The sequence below is a fragment of the Lissotriton vulgaris genome, unplaced genomic scaffold, assembly GCF_964263255.1.
Source record: "Lissotriton vulgaris unplaced genomic scaffold, aLisVul1.2 SCAFFOLD_1416, whole genome shotgun sequence".
In the NCBI taxonomy this organism is placed as follows: domain Eukaryota; kingdom Metazoa; phylum Chordata; class Amphibia; order Caudata; family Salamandridae; genus Lissotriton; species Lissotriton vulgaris.
In genome coordinates this window covers 331,166-355,083 of record NW_028242969.1, presented here as the reverse complement: position 1 = coordinate 355,083, position 23,918 = coordinate 331,166, and the positions used below count along the sequence as shown (strand labels likewise).

General features: G+C 44.5%; 1 protein-coding gene across 1 annotated transcript in view; it reads right to left on the bottom strand.

Moving 5' to 3' along the window:
* Positions 1 to 5,848: 5,848 nt before the first annotated feature.
* LOC147668762 (E3 ubiquitin-protein ligase TRIM39-like) overlaps positions 5,849 to 23,918 on the bottom strand; it is a 139,354-nt gene continuing 121,284 nt past the window's right edge. The window contains exon 10 of the mRNA XM_086948448.1: positions 5,849 to 7,013. Coding sequence (XP_086804574.1) covers positions 6,475 to 7,013 — 539 coding nt within the window. The 3' untranslated portion in view covers positions 5,849 to 6,474. The remainder of the gene's footprint in view (positions 7,014 to 23,918) is intronic.

Below are 23,918 nucleotides of genomic sequence, written 5' to 3'. Positions count from 1 at the left end.
GTTTATTGCCCACTCTTACTTTAAACCAGTCCGAGTACTCAAGGACTGGGCCCGAAGCCAGCCTATACCGCTACATCTATGTATGTATCCACCACAACCAAGATATTGCCAGGAGCGAGATTAATCCAAGTATTCCATCTATCACCTTATTGCGGTTTCAAAGGGAAGGAAGTGATATGTCAGAGAGAATTGGAAAGAACTGGTCATCAGCTCCATGGAGTTGAGTGTTACTTGTTGCAGGACCATGAGTTATGGATGGTGAATCTTCTTATTTGCATGGTCTACACAGTGGATTCTATAGTCTGAGGGAAAGTCACTGAGAATGAGGAGGTGAACCAGATGTGATGAAGACTGTGTGGGCGCGGATACCCCTTAAATTCTACACCACAAAACCACTTCAAGAGTACATACAAGGGTTGGCGGATTGGGATGGTTTTAAATCTTAATTTTATGAGGCAATGTGTCCCAGGATAAGCTACCAATCAGCATTGCAAAAATAAGTCAAGAAGTGAGTTCTAGGGCAGAGTGAAGAATTTAGATAATTTAAATTGAAAGGGTTCAATAAAGGATAATTAGAATGCGGGTGCATAAGATCATTGCCATGAAGGCCATCAGACCACCCTAAGTCCCAAATGTGCTGCAAAATCAGTAAGGAAATGGAGAGCATCACCAGCAGACCCAAAAGATTTGAGGGTTTACATAGGAAATCTTCTGATAGGAGTACATTGAAAGTGCAGATTCATCATATTCATCATGGTGAGCAAAAGAATACAACTTCAGCAAATCAAAACACAAAAATATTAAGCGTCATATAGTGGTAAGGCTGTAAGTACGAACCCACTATTCAATATTAGTTCAGAACCCTCTTATCTACTGTGATCCAAAGAAATCAGAACAAACTAGTTGCAAAAACAACATTGCACTATTGTGAATAAATACAATACCGCCTGCAAGCAAAAGGACAATGAGAAAGATTTAATACTGACCCTTTGTTTTGGAAAGGTAAAGTTCGCTGGGTGGTAATGGACCTGTAACCTTGCCATGAGTGCCCAACCGGACTGTCTGGATCCCTAATGCTGATATTTGTTGTCACAGGCAAACCTGTATTCTGCGTGTGCGCCATGACATAGGCCTGTACCATTGACTGTGGTCTTGTAGGACCAGGGAAAGGTTCCCAAAGCACTACAACTGTGGTGGTGGTAAGGTACTGCCTTCACCAGTAGTTAAGCAGCACGTGTGCGGTGGTGTCAGCATACCATCTAGTTATCAGTAGGAGTGAACAGGTTCTTATTACCCTGTGTCACTGAGACTACAGGCTCACTCGCCTGTTTTAAAGTTCCACTGGCCTTCATCAGGTAGATGTAGAATGCTGCATGAGGCAGGAGTGGTGACACTGCCCTGGATGTATGTGTACCTGGATAGGGTACAGCACAGGGATAGAGCAGTGCTGTTCAGTGCATGCAGGATGAGTGTGTGCACTGGGTGGATGTATACCGTAGAGGAATACATTACACGAGTGTTGTAGTGCTGTACAGTGCATACCCAGTGAAAGCATGTGCTGGGTTTATGTGTGCTTGCAAGAAGTACTATACATGAAGGGTGAAGTGTGCAGTGCATGCACAGAGCATGTGGGTACTGTATTTCTATAGGATTGTAAAGCACTGGAATCGCCCCCGAAGGGGTATCTCTCCTCGTAGCAGAAGAAGAGTATGCCAGGTCAAAGCCACTAGTAATGAAACAGTTCTGTCTTTAGGAGCTTCCTCAAGAGAAGACTGGTGCACTTACGTAGCTCAACGGGCAAAGAGTGCCAATATTTTGGAGATAAGTAGGCAAAAGTATTGCCCCCAGTTTGAAGTTTTCGAAAGCAGGGGGACAACAAGCAGGCCTTTGCCCTCTGAATGCAGAGATCTGCCAGGATGCTAGAGTTGACGTTTTTCCGCCCGATAGCTTGGGCTACCGCCATGAAGAGTCTTGTGGGCTAAACAAGCAGATTTTGAATTTAATTCTCTGGCGGATGGGAAGTCAATGCAGCTGCTTCAGCAATGGCCTAGGAGATGTTCTCGGAAGCATATTGAGGGCGTGGCGAGCGGCTGTATTCCGAATCACCTGTATTCTATTCAGAAGAGATTCATTGGCTGTAGCAAGGAGAGCGTTGCAGTGATCAAGATGGCTTATAACCAAAGCCTGAATTAGGGTTCTGCAGACTGATAAAGGAAGCATCTGGAACACTCTGCGAAGAAGAATAAGATTGTGGTAGCCGATGCCTGAGGTGGCCATAACTTGGTCTCTCATAGATAGAGAGTGATCCAGTAGGACCCAGAGGTTTTTAGCCATAAGCTTTGGGATGGGGGCTGAGCCCAGCGTGGCGGGCCCCCAGTCTGGGGACAGATCTTCTGAGCAGCACCAAATAGCAGAATCTCAATTTTGGCAGCATTCAGCTGTTGGACATTATCAGTCATCCACCCAGCTTTTGCTAACATGCCCTCGGTGGAGACGTTTAGCCGAGTATTTACCATTATCAAAAGATAAAAGCAGTTGTGTATTGTCTGCATAGGAATGGGGCGTGAACCCATGGTCTCTAATGATTTTTGCAAGGGGGGCCACATACACACTAAACAGGGTCGGGCTAAGTCAGGAGCCCTGGGGTACCCCTTCGTGAGCTTCAGGGTGCGAGAATAAAGGGTCCCAGGTTCACCGTGCGAATGCGCTGGTCCAGAAAGTTTGCAAGCCATTTTAGCGCCTGTCCCAGAATACCGTTCTCTCTTAGTCTATGAATTATCTTCTGGTGAGACACCGTTTCAAAGGCGGCTGTCAAGTCCAGCAAAACAAGCAGCACTGCCTTGTTATTGTCAATTTGATGTACTCTGTGACACCTATAAGGGTGGTCTCAGTAGAATGGCTAGGTCTGAACAGTTACTGTCAGTGTGTGTGTTTGCAAGATGGCAAAACACACAAAGCTTACAGTACTGGGGAAGAAAGAGCTAGGCTCCCCACGTACACTTCAGAGGGTGCTCTTTGATTCAGTGAAAGATCACAAGTAAAGGACCTGGACACATCTCAGGAAGAATGGTGTTGATAAAGAGCAGGGCTGGGAGCCCAGGATTAACCTTTTCATGCACCTATCCCTGTGGCCGACATCCAGGTGTGAAATCTAGTCACTCCCATGGTCTGTGCAGTGGGACTATCGGCTTCAGAATCTCTCCTGCTGCAACAGGCAGTCTTTTAAGAGGAATAAGAGAGATAAAAGTGTACACTTTATGAGAAGCAGAACCCCAGCACAAAGCTTCAAAGACCAAGGCCCTGAATCACATTTGGTGTCTGGAAATTGACTATAAACAGCAGCTGAGACCCCAACATTGGTCATCTGCTAAGCAGCCAAACCGGCCTTGTGAGGAGAGGAAGCTCTGCAAGACTTCTGCCTGTGACCAGGAATGGAGGCCAAGGCTTGCTAGACTGCCTGCTAGGTGAGGGGATATCACCCAGGGAACCAGGACCACATGCTCTAGAGCCTGGAGCACCAGCACCTGCCTGCTTGCCAGGACCAGTGCGCCCTGTGAGAAAGAGGAGCTCGTTGGAGGGAGCGAGTTTCGGTTGGAAGCGCACCATATTGGACTCCCGATTCGAGGAGACAGCTGTTGCACCGGTCGAGCTGTTGCCCGTGCAGATTCCATTCAGTGACCCTCGTAAGTCAGGAGGTGGACACTGTGAAAGAAGTGTAGTGTGGGAGGAGTGAAGCTGTGCAGTAGCTGTTGTGGTGACCTCGCATGACAGGCCACTTTGGTACAGACTACCATGTTCTTAAGGCTGACGTCTTGACCAATAATATTACGGCGGGAGGGGCTGCTGATATCCAAGTGGTTGCAAAGATCTGCTGTCACCTGAAGAATGTGAGCCATGACCTATATGTCAGCACGAAGCAATGAGGATTTAAACAGGACTGCCCTGCAAAACCGGGGAAGACGCTGTGTGTGCATCACTGGGGAGCAAGCTGGGCGCACAGGAATCCAATCCCCCCACCATCTCCATGTGGGGAACACAAGACATACTGGAGCCATCAGCGTATGCATAGGAGAGTGCCACGTGCAGCCGACTCTCCGAACAGGAACAGAGTAGTCTGAGTGCTTGCACCCCTTAAATACGCCCCACCCAATCCTAGAAACTGTTCAGTAAAGTGTTATTTGAAAAGCAAAGTGTCAGTCTTTCAACTGGGCTCTCCCATAAGCTCTTTATTCTTATTTAGTCCTTTTGTGTCCTTCAGTCTGCAGAATACTCAGGCTCTGGTGCCCACTTGTATCCGTAACACCTGTAACTTACCTCAGCTAAACAAGGTGCCAGAGAATGTGCAGGATTTCATTAATATATCTGTATTCACCTTCTCTCCCTATTACCCTCCCACCTCTGCACACTGCTTGTTCTCTGCCCAGGGGCAACCGACCTAGGCAGACTCAGAGCACTTCCTGGACCTCACGGTAATATACACTCTGATTGGCTGTGGCAGCCAACTCCGTCACTTTCACGGCCCCACCTTCAATGGCCTCCTCCTCAAGAGCAGTGAAGTAATATTAGACCAGAACAACAGCCACTGAACCTTAGCCACACCCCTCTGAGCATTTTATACAAGCACAGGTCCGGATTGAAGAACACATCTCTGAGACTGGGGCCCGAGGAACGTACAACAAACCAAGGAAAGTGCGAGAGCAGGGAAAGCCAACCAAGGGTGAGACAAGGCTCATCACATGAAAATTCATCAATAGCTGCCATGAAGCAGAGAATACAACAGCAAAACAAAAGATGATGCGAGGAAGACTAGAGTTCAGTGTCAGAGACACTCTGCTGACCTCATCAACAGGTGGGAAGGACATCTTTTGTTGGACATAAAAGGTCATGGACCAGGACTTCATTATGTAGTTTTACAACCAATGACAGCAGTAAAGAAGGCCCCTGTAGCGGCCACAAAGCCAGGGTGCATAAATATCTTCAGGGAGCCCCTACTCAGCCTAATGTCAAGGTATATCTGTGAGACCTGGGCCCCTCACCACATTCTGCAGGTGGCTCCATCCTTCTGCGTTGCGCCACTGGAACATATGTGAGTTTGAGTGGTGCAGTTACAGGGTAATCAGCAGTATGTACCTATGCACGCACCTGCCTTATATGGTGTGCCCTACCATAATATTAAAGATTAAATATCCATCCGCACTTATGTCAGCTCCACTTTATGAACTACCAACATATCATCAAAGCAGCAGATGTGGAGTCAGGAGTAATAATCCTGCAAGTGCCTATGGATGCCTCCCTGGATTGTATGTTGGGTATTGTGAAGTGCATATATACACACAGGCTGATATTTGTGACCTTGATACTTAAAACAACACTATATAATGGTAACCTAGCTGCAAATAAATGAATGTGAGTGCTTTAGAAGAGTCAAGACTAGTACAACTAGGGAGGGGGATGAGGGACAGAAGAGGGGAAGTGGGGAGAGAATACCAGGACCTGGAGTGGTGGGGGAGAAATCAGTACCACCGGTTGAAATGGGAGGAGAAAGGTTAAGTAAAGGAAACACATAGTCCAATAAAGTAAAGGAAGATGAATGATGGCGAGATGTATAGGAAGGGAGACAGTCAGCGGGAGACCACATTTTATCCTTGCATATCATTTCTAGTGGAGGGGGGGGGGGGGGGGGGGCGCGGCATGCCCCTGCCCCCAAAAATATTCTCCTGACTACAATCCTCACTTGAGCAGAAGGTGGTAAAGTACGATTGAACAGATAAAAGATGTTCATTTTCAAAATATTTCCATACGGAACTGATCAATGAACGATTTAAAAAGTAACTGATACAATTTTTTTATGGAAGAAATTTATTTTTTATTAAAACTGATAAAGGAAACAAAGGCGCAACTGGTTCCATTCTATTGAGATGTTCTGATCAGTGTCAAGACAATTTCCAAATCAGAAAGACCGACATGATAGGGTTAAAAGTTTATTTTTCAGCACTTCCTGATACAGGAGTGGAATATGGAGGGAGGGCTTCATTGAACTAAACCTTGAAAAATGTGGGCAGCATCCTCACTCCCAGCAGTGTCCCTGATTGGGCACAGAGCTGTATCCTGGGGTGAGGGGGTCGCTGGGGGTGTAAGCAGGAAGCCATATTCTGCACTTACTGGTCAGTGCTCAGCAAAACGCTCAATTACAAAGGGGCAACACCAGCCCTGCATCGCACTGATCTGAAACAAATACTTTGCCAATTTCACCTTTAGTGGAGAACTGGAGTTATATATAAACTGCACTGCTGTTCTATTTAGACTATCCACCAGCTTAAAACAATGCAGAGAAACAATATGTGGTGGGGAGGGGGAGGGGGAAGTTTGATTGGGGCACTGGCTACAAGTGCGCTGACTGAACTGCACGCGGTGAGTTGCAGTGAGGGCCCGAATACATTTTCACCCACCGCTGCTGCTGAGAGCTGCTCTCACTCATTGCGTCACCGGCAGGACCCGCAGCGCCCCCGCATTCCCCCCTCCCTCGTTGAGATGGGGACTGAAGAAGGTCCGCAGGATGGGGGGGAAGGAGGCCCCAGAGAAGGTGAAGAGCAGGGACCGGTCATCCACATTGTAGACCGAGAGCCTGCCCGCTTCATAGTCCAGGAAGAGACCCACAGCCCTGGGGGGCGCACGGGGGGTCAGCAGGGTGGAGGGGGAGGCGAGAGCTTCATATTTCCCATCTCTGAGCCACACTGCCCAGTATCCATTCTTAGGCGCTAGTGTGATCTGCCCCTTCCTGCTCGCAGCCTCGTCACACACCCCCAACTCCCAGCCCGTCTTGTCCCCCACCTCCACCTCCCAGTAATGCCTCCCGGAGCTCAGCCTCTCTCTCCCCAGGACAATGATGACAGAATCGAATCTCTGGGGCGTGTCGGGCCGGCCCTGGTCTCTGTCTCCCATCCTCACGCTCCTTCCATCCTTAGTCAGGACAAGCCAGGGATTCGCAGTGTCAGAATCCAGGGTCACCGCAGCTGCAAAACATAGAAACAGAGATAACAGATCAGAAATCACTTGTCCACTATAAACACATCAATCATACTCAGCCTGTCTCAGCAGCAGCAAGAGAGCTTCATTCTATCCTGATGCCCTACCCTCGGCTGACGACATCCCCATGTTAACAGCACCCTGTTTCATCGCAGTAATCATAATGGTGCATAATAATCATCAGAAGACCGTTCATGTGCAGTATTGGTATTGCAGTCTGTAAGTAGCAGGTTATTATAGCGGACAGGTTAATAATTTACAACTGAATCAAGAGGGGGCGGAAAGAGCCGCCAACAGAGCTGAGGGTGTTTGTGAACAGGAGTACTGAGTTACTGGCTTTCACCAAATGTTTAAAAATGTAATCAGAAAACCATCTCTCAAATATCGCATGAACACCTGAAGGGCTCTGTAGTCTTCATCCCAATTTTTTTTTCCTGTCAGATGCTACTTTATGAGTGCATGTAAGGACAGCCCTCCCACTGAGGTCATTAACTCCAGATCCACCAACCTACATAAGGCACCGTGTGTCATATGGTATCAGCATCTTGCACACAGCCAAGAGACTTCCATACACAGGCACCTTTATTTGCCTATTAGGCAGAGTAGTGTGTGAAAGCTCCAGGTAATACCTCGGACATGTCCACCAGGGGCTTCCCAGTGATAGAGCAGGTGGTGGCTCGGTCATCAGGAAAACCATCTCTTGACCTGTGTTTGGTAGATGTCCCATTATCGCTCATCCAGACATAGTGACCATAATGTCTTGCAGGAATGAGCCAAGGTACTTATACATTAAAAGATGTGGAGTTTACAATCCAAGTTGGAGAGGTAGCCAAGGCATGTTTGGAAAGGAAGCTTCGCTGAACGAGGCGAGTCGAGTAAGAGACGCGCAAGTATGCATTTATTTGTAGGTTTAGTTTGAGATGATTGAGAGCCATCCACAGCTTATTTTCTGAAATGCTCAAGAGAGTGAGAAGATCTTTAAATATAATTAATGGTATGATATGCAAGACAATGTAAACAACGAAACACTTTGTGAGAGAAACATGGACCAGAAAAGAGGCTCCCACCTTATGTGCTGTGAGGCATTTATCCAAGAATATCAGAAAAACTCAAGACAGTACTATCTAGACATTTAGAATCTTTAATGTCCAAGAAAATCCTTACGAATGGCCATACCAAAGGCACAGCTACATCTAAGAGGACCAATATACACAAGCGGCCATCGAAATATACGGAAAGCATTATCAACTTGATACAGCAGGAGTTTCATTACTGTAATCGGGTCAGAAGTCAGAGGGTAACTCATTCAGCAGGTTCATTTCAAATAGGAAATAACTTTGTAGGGTGGCCATGCAACCTTCCCGGGCTTCAGTATCAATTGAAGTCACAACAATGGACACAATTATTTAGATACTCAGTGTCTACAGAATGATTTTTCAATTGAGCTTCAGTCTGGAACTGTTCAGAGAGAGTCCTGATGTTTACTTATGTCTTTTACAAGTATCCCTCGAAAGGGATCAGCTGATGGTTTGAATTTGAGATGATGTTGGTTCTACCCCATTCAAAGACAACCACTTAGATGGGAAGGTTCTGTGAAGCAGCCAAAGATGATGTTTGTAAGAAGGGATTGGAAGTGACACTTTGCTGATGGAGAAATTGAGCACAATCTTTGATTTCTCCTCTGATTCAGATAAAAGGGCGAGGAGTGGTAGATGTTAATCAATTTGGGACTTGATGAAAGAGCTAATATGATTTTTTATATGTTAAGACATATTTTTCGCAGCAATGCAAAAAGAGCGCATACGATCTCAGAATGGTCATATCCTTGGAGTAGAGAAAATTAATCTCAGTTTTATTGATTTCCATTAAATTTGCATGTCAGCCCGGCCAATGAGTTTAGTCCAAAAGGACTTCATGAGGGTCGGTATTTCCATACGCCAAGTATCTCCATGCTTCCTTTAACAGGACTGGTCGATAAACAATAACTATTTGATGATTTATGTATCTCGCCCTCAGTGGGACCTTCACTATTTAAGACTCTGATCCAAAACGTGGGAAATTCTTCTAAGCCTAAGTTGGCTGGGTTGACATGTATCTTTAATGGAAATCAATAAGACTGGACTTAGAAAAGAATATACGACTCCTTCATACAATGGTGGTTGTTATTGGTGATATTTGGAGAACATTCTATGAATGAACCAAATGACATTTCATTTTTAATCAAATTTTCTCTACTCAAAGGATATCAGCATTCTGAGATTGTCTGCGCTCATTTTGCATTATTGTTTTGTGATTTCGTTAGTTAGGGCTTCTAAGCAGTGCAGTCACACAGAGTTAAGCGCAAGAGGTTGTACTGAAGTATACAAGAGAAAACTATACACAAGGGCGACCCTTAAAGGGCTACAGTGCTTTTTTGTTGTTTATTCCAACATATTTTCCGCAGTGTAAACTCTGATGGGTTTTGCTTCCCTATCCTTTCAGTAGCACCAAGTGTTTTTCTTTCTTCAATCAGTAGGCAGTGAAAAACTGTGCTTGAACTATCTTTTTAGTCTTTTTTCTTAAAGAGGGGCTAAAACATTCTCTCAATAGAGTGCAAAGTTAATGAATTTATATCTTCTTTTACAAAATTTGATTTGAAAAACAGTGCCATAAAAAACATTCCATTACATTTTTTACACCATAATACAAGAACCTAAAAAGAATAACACAGCTATTAATTCATCATTCATACATATCATGACTAGTGGTGTAACCAATACATCATACACCTTGAGCGGGGTCACATGGGATCACCAATGCGATCTGTGCACAGGAATGCAAGTAACCTAAGACCGGTTTCGCCCTGATAAGACCGGAGCTGTTCTTTAGATGTGCCTTGCACCATAAACAACAGCATAGAATGAAGCAAGATTTCTCAGCTTCATTTCGATATGTCTTTAAACCAGACCGGATACTCAAGGTCTGCGGCCCGGCTTGGCACTTCGGGCTGTACTGTTCCCATTGGAGCAGGGTCAAAACTGATTTTCATATGGCTTGGTCCACACTGAGGTAGCATGGTGGGTGAAAAACGATGGATTGGGATGCGGCCCGAGCGATTTCCAGTAGCTGAGATTAATTCAAGTATTCCATCCATCACCTTGTTGTTCTGTTGCAGAGAGAAGGGGTGTCATGTCAGTCAGGGAGAAGGAAATAGCATGTCATCAGGCCCGTCAACAGCTCCATGGAGTTAAGTATTACTTGTTTACCTACAGTGCAGGTGCAGGAGGAGTTATGGATGATAGAAAGGCCTGATTTCTTCTTATGTGCACGGTCCACTCAGTGGATGCTTTAGCCTGAGAGAAGGACACTGAGAATGAGGGGGGTGAACCAAGTTATTGTGATAAGGATTGTGTGGGTGCATGGTACCCCAAAGGTTCTACACCCTAAAAAATACCTCAGCAGTATGACCATGGGTTGGTGGATCGCGATGGTGTTAAACCTCAATTTCAGGAGGCAATATGTCCCAAGATAAGGTACCAATCAGCCAGTGCTTAATTTGTAAAATATGAAGTGCAGGTGCTCAAATCTTTGTCGGAGGCCACACCTACTTTTCTATGGCTCCACCCACTTCCTTCATTGGCCCCACCCACTTTCTATATTAGCTCCACCCACTTCCTCAACTGGCACTGCAAAAAGACAGATGCATTTCAGCAAAGGAGCCGTCCTCATAGTAAGGTTTGATAGGAGGTTCCCCTACTACTTCTACTTCTAGGAACATCCAGGCTAGTGTCCGGCGCTCACTATTTCATCAGCCTCAATTCACACATGCAGTCTGTCTTAAAAAAACATTATTACCTAGCTGCAGGCAGGTTAGACAAGCACGACGTTCTGATAATACAGCGCTCTAAATGGGATTTTACAGCCACAAGAAACTCACTAAAAGAGATATCACAGAAATACTCCTCAGTCCTGAAGCAGCACCCAGGCGGTGTAAAATGCACTGAATGCATTGGGCTCAAATAATTAACTGTAGGTCATGAGAAGCTGCAGTTAAACATACCTAATGAAGTATTTGCACAAGTCATCCACAGCCCCAGCCTGTGCCTGTACCTCCCTGAGCTGAAAATTCCTAAAATAAGAACCTCTTTCCCAGTAATGCTCTCTCCACAAACCCAGGCGTTCCCTCCTGGCCCTGAATATTCCTGGCATAGGAGCATCTTTCCATAGTCCCAGCCTATCGCCTCCCATAGCACTGATGTTATCAGAACACCTGTGACCTGTCCACACGCCCAGGTATAGCTCCCTCTGGCAGCTGTCCCTGTTCTAGGAACCTCTCTCCACAGTCCCATGCTGCCTCTTTTGTTGCAGCATTGTCTAGTAAGAGCCTCTCTCTGCCTCTCTTCTCCTTCAGACCCTCTGGAGCCTGCTGCACCCCACCAAGGACCCTCCTGCTCGCTGCCAGAAGTTTGAGGTGAACCTCTTTGCCCAGGGCCGGTGCCAGCACTTCTTCCTTTAGCCTGCTGCCTGAGGTACCACCGGCTGGGCCACGGGGCTCAGCCTGGTAAGGGCTGGCCTCAGCCACCATGACTATTTCAACAGGAGTCTGGGAAGTGGGAACAGGCACCGCTGCAGGGGGTGCGTTCTCTCGAATTACGCCACCTCTCTCTGACCCCAGAGTCTCTTACTGTCTGTGACTTTTACCAAAGACCCCTCTGTGCCACCTTAGCCGCCCTCGCACACACTGTGGCTTCGCCGGTGATGCCTCTCTGACCCCTGAGTCTAGCACTCTCTGCGACCCCCCAGTGATATCTCTCTGCGTGCCGTCTGCCCCCTGTGTCTGGTGGTACTGTCTAAGGCTGCGAGGCACCAGTTCTGTCTCCCTGCCCCTGCCCCAAGTGTGGTACTCTGTGGTCTCTGTGATGTCGCTGTGACTCTGCCCCTTGAGGCTGGCACTGTCTGAGGCACCAGTGTGTCCCACTATGAGTGACCCTTTCTTGTGAGCAAAATCAAGCAATGAAGACGAGGGAATCATATAGATATCAGAAATTGCACCCATTTGAGTCTAGCTGCTAATGTTTCAGATTGCTTATGTGTGACATTTTCATACATTCAGTGGATTTATGAGTCATTCAATGACTAAATGTGTGGCACTTTCTTGCGACCAAAATCATGAAATGAATTCAATGAAAATAGACAAATATCAGAAATCACACTCATTTGAGCAACAAGAAATTCGAACTCTGCAGCAGGTGCTTTTAAAGCGATTATTTAATTTCTAAAACATCAGCAACCTCCACCACAAACTCAGCTTCAGTTGTGGCTGAACCACATGTAGCAAAGGGATCTCTGTGACAAAAGCTGCAACCCACTGAGCTATCCACATACAATACAGTTAAATACAATACAATACATTATGCCGGTACCAGTAGTTATATTAACCCCCTGGGCTACTCCATGGTTAAAGTAAAAACTGAAACTGCCACTAGATAAAATTCTGACCTCTCTCCAGCGGGAACATTAATCACCTGCCTCATCTCTGACATAGCAAGTCTCTTTGCACTGGGAAAATAAAGGCTGCTGCTTCATTGTGCCACTGTCAATCACGGATATTTAACACTTTTCACTAATAAATCATAAAAGCTGCTAGTTTAGAGAAAATTTCCACCTTCGATGGCACTGCATTTACAGCACAGAGAAAACATTAGTGTGCCCATTTTCCAAGGCGCTATGCCGTGCTGGAGCAACCCTCCCCATTCTAGTAACAAACATACCATGTCATCAGACAGTAGCAGATTAATAAATTAATAATATCTGATTTACCCGAATCTCTTTATAGCTGTCGAAATGATCCACGGAGAGGAGCTGGCGTGGCACTGTGGAACTATCTTGCCTCTTCAGAGTTTGAGAGCGAGCCATGCTATCTTGCCTCAATCTGTGCCACCTGCTCTCACTATGACCCAGACTCAGCACAAGTTGGGCTCTGCCTGGACAGGGCACAGCAAAAGAACATGTCGAGGTCAGGAAGAAGTGAAGACCGGCTTCCTTCTTTAACTCTGGGCCATGCAGCAGGAGGTTTCCTGGGTGCTTTGAGGCCCGGTTTGCAGACAGGAAATTCAACATCCTGCCACAGAATGCGCGCCGACCGGACATGGCTCCTCTGCAACAGTGTGTCCATGTGGGACCTGACACTACCCGGGGAACAGCAGCAGAAAGCAGGTTTGACTGCACAAGTTTAAAAAGCGTGGTATTTGATCATGCATTTCATTAGAAACATACTTGTCTCTGCAGAAAGCAGTTAGAGACAGCTTGCAGCATTCTCCTCAACAATAGTATTGTCTGGACTACGACCCTCCCGCAAGGAGAAAGTACTACTGGAAGTGTGAATCTTCCGCCCTTGCTTGCCCCTGACAACATTTCTATAAATGAAAGCAATACCAAGCATACGCTGCACGGCGCACCCCCACCTCCTGGGCTCATCAGATCCCATACTGCGGATCAGACTGTAAATCGGTCAATCCCTCCCCGGGGGCTGCTAATGGAAACTTTCAATCGGATCAATCGCCGCTGGGATGTCAGGATGCCCCCCGCCCCCTGGCCCGTGCATTTATTATTTTAATTAAGTGGAGAGGATCGGATGCCAGAGAGCAGCCCCGCCCTGTAAACTTGACTCTGAAGGGGAAGGGCTGGGGGCTTGGGGGTCCTGAGCAGAGGGGTGCCCTGCCCCCGCACTGTAAACGTGACTCTGAAGGGCTGGGGGCCCAGGGGCGTGTGTGTGTCCCCTCGGCTCAATGATCGATTAGCTCTTGTTAGCACTCCGTGCAGGATATTCAAATGAGCTCGGAGGATTACCCATGACCACGAGACAGGCCTCCTTTATTCTCGTGCCACAACAACACCGTTCCCAGGGCCCTTCTGGGCCCTGCCCCCCTCTAAGGGAGCAATTATCTCGAAATTTGGGTACCACGAGTCTAGGGGCTCCGGCAGCCTATGTGAAATGGCAGAGTTACACAGAGGGGACACCACCGAGAAACACAGACCACGGAACAGTGATCTAGCTTTGTGTAGCGCCTGCCTATTGCCTTGCACACTGTCCGAGGCATAGCAGAGTGTGATCTTCGCGGTCACCCCTGCTGAGACCCCAAATTGTGCTAGATGCTGTAGACCCGGCCCTGTAAATTAAGTGCCCGTGCTAAGCACCGGAAAGCACCGGCACAAATTAAGCACTGCAATCAGCATATCAAAAATACAGTCAATTAGAAAAGGAAAGACTCAATAAGTGAGTTCAAGGGCAGAATGAAGAATTGTGAGGGTTTAAAACAAACATTTAGAGGATAATTAGAATGTAGGTGCATGAGATCATTGCGACAAAGGCTATCAGGACAGAAAAGTGACAAAATCAAGAGAAAAACCCAAGTCCTAAATAAGCAGCAAAATCAATAAGGAAATGGTCAGCCTCCCAAGTAGAACCCGAAAGATTTCAGACTCACCCACAAATTTGAAGGTTTACATAGGGCACCTTTCCATAGGACTACATTGAAAGTACAGATTTGTCATGGTGTGAGATAAATAATACAATTCCAGCAAATTAAAACACAGAAATATTAAGCGTCGCACGATGGTAAGGCTGTGTGCACTAACCCACTATTCAAAATCAGTTCAGCCCGCTCTGACCCACTGTCATCCAAAGATGTCAGAACAAACTAGTTACAAAAACAGTGACCTATTATGAATAAATACAACACTGCATGCAAGCCAAAGGACCTTGAAAAAGATACAATACGGACCACATGTGTTGGGATGGAAAAGTCCTCTGCATGGTAATGGACATGTACCCCTGGCCTGAGTGCCCAACTATACTGTTGCTTGGATCCCTAATACATTTTGTTGTCATAGGCAAACATGGATCATGCGTGTGCGCCATGACAGACCTGTCTCAGGGACTGTGGTCTTGTTGGACTGGGAGGGGTGCCCAAAGCACTACATTCATAGTGGTGGAAGGCTACTGCCTTCACCAGGAGTTGAGCAGCATGTGCACGGCAGTGGCAGCATTCCCTCTAGTGATCAGAAGGAGTGATCAGGTTCTTATTACCCGGTTCACATGAGAGAGGCCTAAAGGCTCACTCACCCCTTTTATAAAGTTCCACTGGCCTACATCAGGTAGATGTTGAATGCTGCACAGCACATGCGTTGTGACACTGTGCTGGATGTATGTGTACCTGGGAAGGGTACAGTACAAGGATAGAGCAGTGCAGTTATGTGCATGCATGGTGAGTGTGTGTACTGGGTGAATGTATGCCAGAGAGGAATATATTACATGGGAGATGTAGTGCTGTGCAGTGTGTGCGCAGTGAAAGCATGTGCTTGCGAGAAATAAAATACATGAAGGGTGAAGTGTTGTGCAGTGCATGTATGGTGAATATGGGTACTGTCAGTGTGTGTTTGCAAGTAACACCCCATGGCAAAACACAGGAAGGCTTCAGTACCGAGCAGGTGTGTGTTGAATGTGTGTGTCTGTGATGGCACAATGCATGAAGGTAACAGTACTTAATACTGTATATGCTATGCCTATACCCTGTGTGCAAGTGTGCCGGTAATTTTACATTACATGTAGGATCCTGGGTTTCAAATTGGGAGGCCCAAGCCTGCCAGGTGAAGACAGAAGGAATACGCCCAGACAGATTTGTTTATTGCTGCATTCCTGTGAGCTGGGTGGGACAAACTGGGGAAGGGAGTTGATGGAGCGAGCTTCAGAAATTAATTTATTCTGACTCGCAACGTTTATTCCCTGTAACATGAACTAATCTATTAATGAATTGTTGCATGATTTGTTATACTAATTCAACCTAGAGTAAAATTGCATTCACATGAACACGCGGGTTTAACCATATGTGCTCTTGTTGCATTTGCGAGTTTGTTTTATAACAAATGATTAATAAGGTTTTGTTTGTCTTGTTTGTCCTATTGTCTTTGTCACTATTAATATGCAGCAGATCATTTTATGGCATGTGCTTTTCTTATATGTGCTTATATGTTTGTCCCATGTTGTGACAGTCTGTCTGTGTATTATTCGATCATCTTTTTAGTCTTTCAGATACATAAAGACTTCAACTGGACATTATGAAGAATGGTAGATTTTAAATGTGCTGTTTTATTTGTTTGCTTCTGCTAGTTGACATTTATTAATGGGTTAATTACTAGCAGGGAAGGGTGGGTAACAGAAGGGTTTATTTTACCTGAATTAATCATTCTTTTTGTGTTTGTTTAAATACTAGCTCGAGTGAAAGGTTTGAGGCCTAGACCTGATGAAATGTTGGTTGGCTTGACAAAATGGAGCAGAGCACGGCAATGTCGATGTTGTCTTTTCAAAAACTTCCACGGATACGTGCAGAAGCTCGAACAATAGATGAACTGTGCATCTAGCTCCAAAAGCAAAAGCGTCAAGGCCAAGGAAGCGTGTAGAGGCGGCTTGGCTAAAATTCTCGAGGAAATGAACTTTTACCTTTGGTTAATTGTTGCGACTCGGGGAAGCCAGTGTTGCTTCGTGTCAATGAACAATGACACAGTGATGTCATAGAGACTGATGCGTTGACTTTTCGGTGGTCTGATGGATGACAACCAATTAGGTTGCTGCTTTTCTCTAAAAAATTACATTTAGTTAGATTATGTGAGTCAGAAAGGTATAAAGGTTAAGCCCTTTGAGGGGAGCGGGGCTGACTGTTTCCTGAAGGCGAAGTGCTGTCCGTTTTTCCATTTGGACATGTAAGCATGATTAATTAATGTTTTCCTTTACAGGTCAGAAAGCTTAACTTAGAGATTTAGGGTTTGAAGTTTATTTTAATTCATTTATTCTGTGTGATTTCTTAGAGTCGGACCTTTTTGTGCCAATAATAAAATTGAAATGACTATAATGTTTGAGATTAATAAAAGCTAATAAAGATTTTGATTGATACACTGAAATTTGAAAAAAATAAAAGACTTTAAACGTCAAGCTGGTCTTGATTATTTAGTCGTTACCTATAGCAGATCTCATTGGCCTCAGTGGTCTAGTTATTTGTTTATTTGTTTATTCATGACTTCAAACGTTATACTGCAGTTGTAAATATTATAAATATGGGTTTATAGTGTGAAAAGTTAGGCCACATGATTCAGCTTCATAAAATTCTGTCATAGATTTATGGGCCTTGGTATTAATTAGCTTGGTGAGTATTAAAGGTAGTGAATAGTGACGCATGTGTGACAGAATTTCTATAGTGACGCTGGATCAGAGGGATACACTCCCTCCTCTACAGTTCAAAGGGTGCTCTTTGATTCAGTGATAGATCACAAGTAAAGGGCCTGGACATATCTCGGGAAGGAAATGCGGCTGATAAACTCCATAAAACTTCAAAGACCCAGACTCTAAATCGCATTTGGTGACTGGAAATAGATTATAATAGGGATTTGAAACCCCAAAATTGGTCATCTGCCAAATAGCCAGATGGGCTGCGTGAGGAGGGGAAGCTCTGCAAGACTTTGTCTGTGACTAAGACAAAGGGCCAAGGCCTTCTAGTCTCCCTAATGGGTGAGGGGACATGACCGAGGTAAACAAATACTTGCAACACAGTGTTCGGATGTGCATTCTGACATCTGCAACAACATTAGCCACTTTGGTTCTTGCGATTGAAATAGCATCTTTGGTTGGCCATGTGGAATTTAAAATTGTAAATCGTCGTTTCTTGTGCCATGTTATTATAGTGAACAAGGGACAACACAGTGTCAATTAGTTCTTACACCATATTCCAGTCGACCCAGTTCCAGCCTTTGGATGGTTTCTTTACTTTATATTTGAAAAGCCCAGAGGAAGTCTAGTAGACAAAACACGTGTGGACTGTTTGCTCAGACTGGACATAAAACAGCCTGTTTGTTCATATTTCAATGTCTGATTTTCTAGTCAATTACAAAAAATATTAAAGACTTTCATAAGTTCTATGTATTTCTTATATTTTGGTTGCATTTAATATATTGGCACATTGTCCAACCCTATTTAGACATAACCCATCCAGTCCAAATACAGACATGGCTACTTCCACTAGTTCCAAAAAGCCACAACGATTTCTTGGAAAACTCGGCTTCAGCAGTCAGGGACATCCCCTTTCTTGAATATTGATTTGTCCTAGAATTTATGGCGTTTTCAAAGAACTAATAACAGAGTATCTGGGGGTCAGAAAAAAGTGTTCAGGTGTGTATGCAGTTCCAAGCACAACTAAAGATGACCAAAGTAATGAAAAAGTACAGTGATGTGTGTCGAAAAGCACTACATCCTTAGGGTTGGAAAAAAATACCCATCAGTTCACACTCGGTACCGCCCTTTGTCATCATGTGGGTTCTCCGTAACCCAGGAGAAAGTGCTGCCTGTCACTGGATGTTATTGTGACAGACAATCAACCATTGGTAGATGTATGTTTAAATGGGTGATACCCACAATGTCAGATCTTTAAAAGGGTAACTGATTTGCAGTGCAAGAGCATAAAGTGAAGGTGTGAGGTATATAAAATTGGATAGAAGTGAGTAGAAATTGAAAATTTTAATAGTGTCTCTCAATTCTTCCAACATTAAAAACAATATGAGATACCATGGTGGTACCCTTTTAAAGATCTGACATTGTTGGTATCACCCATTTAAACATACATCTACCAATGGTTGATTGTCTGTCACAATAACATCCAGTGACAGGCAGCACTTTCTCCTGGGTTACGGAGAACCCACATGATGACAAAGGGCGGTACCGAGTGGGAACTGATGGGTATTTTTTTCCCAACCCTAAGGATGTAGTGCTTTTCGACACACATCACTATACTTTTTCATTACTTTGGTCATCTTTAGTTGTGCTTGGAACTGCATACACACCTGAACCCTTTTTTCTGACCCCCAGATACTTTCTGTTATTAGTACATTTTTTTTAGGCATGTGTCTGTCGGTAAGTCGTTAATTTTGCCCTTAGACCCTCATTCAAACTGTTGGTTTCGTTTTCAAAGAACTACCATTCCCTTGGGATTCTTTGGTGACGGTATTATGTCCGACTTTACCTCAAACCTGGCACCTTCAAGGTATAAATATGCCCACACTTGCCCTAGCAAACACACAGTGGTTTGAAGCAGTTCGACTATCTACTTGCCCGACGCAGCTCGCTACAGCAAGTGCCGAAGGAAGCCGACCCTCCAGCGGACGCACTGACAGAGAAGCTGTCTTTTCTTTCGCTGAGAATCCAGCTCCAGTGTTTCCAAGCTCCCTTCGCGGGGTGTTGGGAAATAGAGTCCCGAGACAGAGATATCAGACCTCCTTCATTCTAAAACCAAGGTACGGAGCTGATTAGACTCTAAGAGAAATCTTGGTTAGATTCTTGGCAAAGAAAAACTAAACCTATGCTACACCTCACTTACTTCTTCTCTCGTACTAGACTTAGGTTAGGTACATCGGGGTAGGCGTATTTTAGAAGCACCAGTTGAGTACTTTTTAGCTTTGTTATTTATGTATGTATTTTATGGCTTAGAAACCATACCATGCTTTTACAGTATTATTTTATAATACTCTTCTTGCTGTACGCATTATACTTTACAGCCAGTATTATGATTGTAGTAGTTCATTTCTTCTGCATGAAAAAGAAGACTGTTCAATAAATACTTTTATTGAAAACGCCTGTCTCTCTATTTCTCTGCACCTCTGATGAAACGAAGCATGCACGATTGACTGAGTAAAATATCTATCTATTGTTTCCACGACTATGAAGATCAGTTTTATTCTTGGGGAAACAAAGTTGCCATGTTTATGCGGTTGTCAGAAACTAATCCCTTCTTGTTTATTCGAGAAAGTTTCTAGTGACCTCTGAGCTAGCTGGCACTCACAATTAAGTAATATATTCGATGGAGACCTAGTAGACATGAGTCCTACGTCAAATCTATAGGATATGTTATTCCAATGCGGAGAGCCTATTGGGAATATAGGAACTACACTACAACCTACTACTGAGTCAGGTGCAGAAAGGGTATTTTACCAGTTGCTCAGGATCCATAGTAGGTCGGGCTCCAGGACATCAGGAGTAAAAATCCTAAAACATCACGCTTGGGCCCAGTAACCCCTGCAGAACCTGTTGCCATCTGAAAGGGTTTCTGACACCATGTCAGAGAGCTTCCTTTTCAGTTTCAATAAGGAATAAACAAACATGACTTTCCTTGATTTTGTGCAGCAGCGAACAATGAGCAGTGAATGTGACATCCATTTTGAGGAAGATGGCATCAAAGCCTATTTGAGGCATAGTTAGCGAACGCCCAGAAAATGCACTTTAACAAGTTATATCTAAATCGTTTCATAGGCAATAACATAATTCCAGTATATAAATGCAAACTGAAATGTAAAACTACATTCTGCATGTTGTTAACTATGCACATAAAAAATATAAAGCACAAAAACGTCTCTAAAGGCATCAATCTTCTGATCTTCTGATAGGTGATAAGGTCTACAATATTGGGTGCCTGGAGTGCTGCAGGATGAGAGTTAATGCGCATGTCTGCATGAGGTTGGACCTATGTGTCATGGGAATGCTAACCGAATGTTTAGGTCATCTAGAGCTAGGAACATAATTATATTTTACTTTGTAGATTTCAGGAGATCAGGGATTCTGGCACAACCACAAATCCCTTCCTGGCTCTAACAGGCCCAAAGAGGTAGTGCCCTTGTGTGGGTCACCCCTTTTCTGGGGTCACCCAGGTGATGGGACCCCATGACAAGTTGAATGAAGTAAGGAGAAGGCAGAAAGTGATGTCACATTCTGAGCCGATTGATGATGGAAAACGCAGTGATTTTGATGGAGATGGATGAGGCAAAATTAACTCATCTTGTCTGGCTTCTTCTAAACATGGTTTTGGTGGTGTCACTTCCTGTGCAAATGGATGATGGAAAAGTAAGTCCTTTAACTTGGCCTCTTTTTTGAAAGATATTGCTGCCAAGAAGCCAATCATGTAACTTACGGCGGAGAGGAATCGTGGGGAATGAAGTCCTATTACAATGTTTCTTTTAAAGATGATTTTGGCAGGAAACAAGTGATGCCTCTTCCTGTGCAGATGGATGATGGGAAATGTCACAAAAGTCACCACGGTTTACCAAGTATTACAAAACATAAGCTGAAAGGTCTTAATTGCATGCCAAGTGTATTTAACAAGTCTTATGTTTATATGAGAAAAGTCTAGCAGGCACAGTTCTAATCGATGACATACATCATCCTGATGTTTTTAACATTAAGCCTGAGCTGAGCTAGAAGTCTATCATGCCCGCCCCTTGTCCCGTTTGCATAGTAAGGATGTGCGTGGACAGAGAACGTCATTGCTGCTATGCAGGCCAAAAGAATTTTCAAGCATTTAATGTTACTGAGCGCCCAGCTGGGTCAGAATTTCAGCAGGGCCATGAAAACACTGAGCCCCAACCCATCCACTCGATACTCCCGGAGTGCACAGGCTGTCCATGCCACACAAAATAAACAGTGCCAATCAGGAAGCACCCCAGTAACTCAGGCAAGTCGTGATAAGATCCAAAGCACTTCAGGAATACTACCCAGCAGAACAGTTCAAACTCACGCCTCCCCAGCAATCCGATCCACCCACCCATGGGCACTTGCAGTGACCAATTGCATCATGGGCTTCTATGCAGCGAGAACGAGCAGCTCAACGCCTGACAGGGTCCGGTCCCCAGGGCTGCTCCAATATTGTGAATGCTCCTGCACTACGTCCCCTCAATCAGGGGTCTCAATGCTATTACGATCATCCCAGAAACAGCACAATAGTGCCCTCACCTAATAAGAATGGGTCACCTCAACCTTCCTGAATTACCTAGTAACTCCATTGGTTCCGATGATCTAAGTCAACAAGTCAGACCAATGTAGCCAGAGACATGTCCAGTGGTTAACAACAAAGTGACAATACAAATGACGTGTCAACAAAAATGTCTCATTCAGGTTCAGAAAATTTCTAGGAGTAGACATGAAGCCCAGTTCATCATGTACAATTTAGCAGCAATGGCGAAGGTAGCAGCCACATCAATAAAAAAAAAAATGAGACCTGACCTGCAATATTTTGCAGCTTTTCTGGCTGTAGCCTGGCATATCAGATGTTGTTGGCACTCACAACCTCCTTAAGACATCCAAAGTGCTTGTGCAACTCCTGCACTGCAGTCATGAAATAATTATAAATACTTTGGGGCAGATGTATCAAGATACCATTTTGCACTTCTCAAATAGCGATTGTTAAGGAATCGCTATTTGAGAAGTGCAAAATGGTATGTATGTAGAATTTCGCTATTAATTAGCGATTCCTTAGAATTCCTTAATTGCGATTAGCAAATTGCTAATCGCAATTAAGGAATAATTTCCCATTCATTTCTATGGGCCAGGAGGCCCATAGGAATGAATGTATAATTATACTCAATTTGCGATTAGCAATTAGCTAATCGCAAATTGAGAATCATTTCAAGGGTGCAAGGGTGTCTTAAGGACACCCTGCTGCACCCCTGAATTTGATATGTGTACGCATATGGCGCACATACATGCCCTAAGGGCATGTATGAGCGTCATATGGCACCTTTAGAATTTAAAAAAAGTGCTTTTTGAAAAGAATTCGCAAGTTACCACCAACTACAAGTTGATGGTAATTTGCGAATTCTTAGTCAAAAATCGCAACACTGAAATGCTTGATACATTTCAAATCTAAAATCGCAATTTGCTATTTCTTAAAAGCCTCGCAATATTAAGGAATCGCTAAATTAGCGATTCCTTAATATTGCGAGGCTTTTTGAATGATACATTCCGATTCCCGTTTTTTTTGTCGCAAACGCTGCTATTTTCCGAATCGCAGCGTTTGCGACAAAAAAAACGGATGATACATCTGCTCTTTGTGACTAACATTCAAAAAGTCTCCAAACTCGCTAGCAACCCTCAGAACTATCCACAGGCTCTGTAGTTCTGAATCTTTGCATTGATAAGTATGGCATTGTCTCCAAGCTTCTTCTTGGGACCCAGTGACCTGTGGGCCCTTTCAACAGGAAGATACCAGACAGAGTTGCTCCACAAAATGCTCCGTCGGGTCTTATTACACCCTCTTTGGCACACCAAGCAGACAAAAATGATTCCTTTGAGCTCCCCCTTCTTGATCTTCCATGCTGAAATGCACAGCTTTAAGTTCTTGAGTGAGTGTCTGAACCCTTCTTTCCAAAGTGTGCAGGCCACCCTGAGTAAAGCTCACCCTGTCCTACATTTCAGTGACTTTACCCGTCAGGGTCCAAATGCTTCTGCTTTAGGTCCAATTTAATAAAGAAAAAGTCCACTTTGTATGCTAGGGTGGCTTTCATATCCCTCATAACACATGGAGAGAAATATATTCAGTGAATGACTGAATCCAAGAGAAAGAGGGAATTAGAAGGTAATCAGAGTGGTCTGATCAGGCTACCAGTAAAGGGTAATTCACTCATAAGAGACCCCTTTAAAGATTATGCGGTCCAATAGGGGGCTCTTTTCATGTTGGGGTTTGGTACAGTAATGCATGAGATCATTATTCTTAAAATGTCACTTAGGATACAACTGAATCCTTGTCATCACCAAAATGTAGATTTGGATCCTCAAGGAAGACATTGGGTGTCAAAAATATGTAAGCAGGAATGTCATCAATTCATTGCAGCACAAAGGAGGAATGTTCACACACAGGATGGTATAAAACATTAAATCCTGTGGATGTAGATCAGAGTTCTTCAAACTGTGGAGCGCGCCCCCTGAGGGGGGCGCGACACCATCCCAGGGGGGGCACGCACTCGGCACAAAAATCTTACCTTTGTTGTCCTCCTCGTCGCAAGTCTTCACCCATTTCAAATGGGAATTTCCTTCATTAAAGAACTCC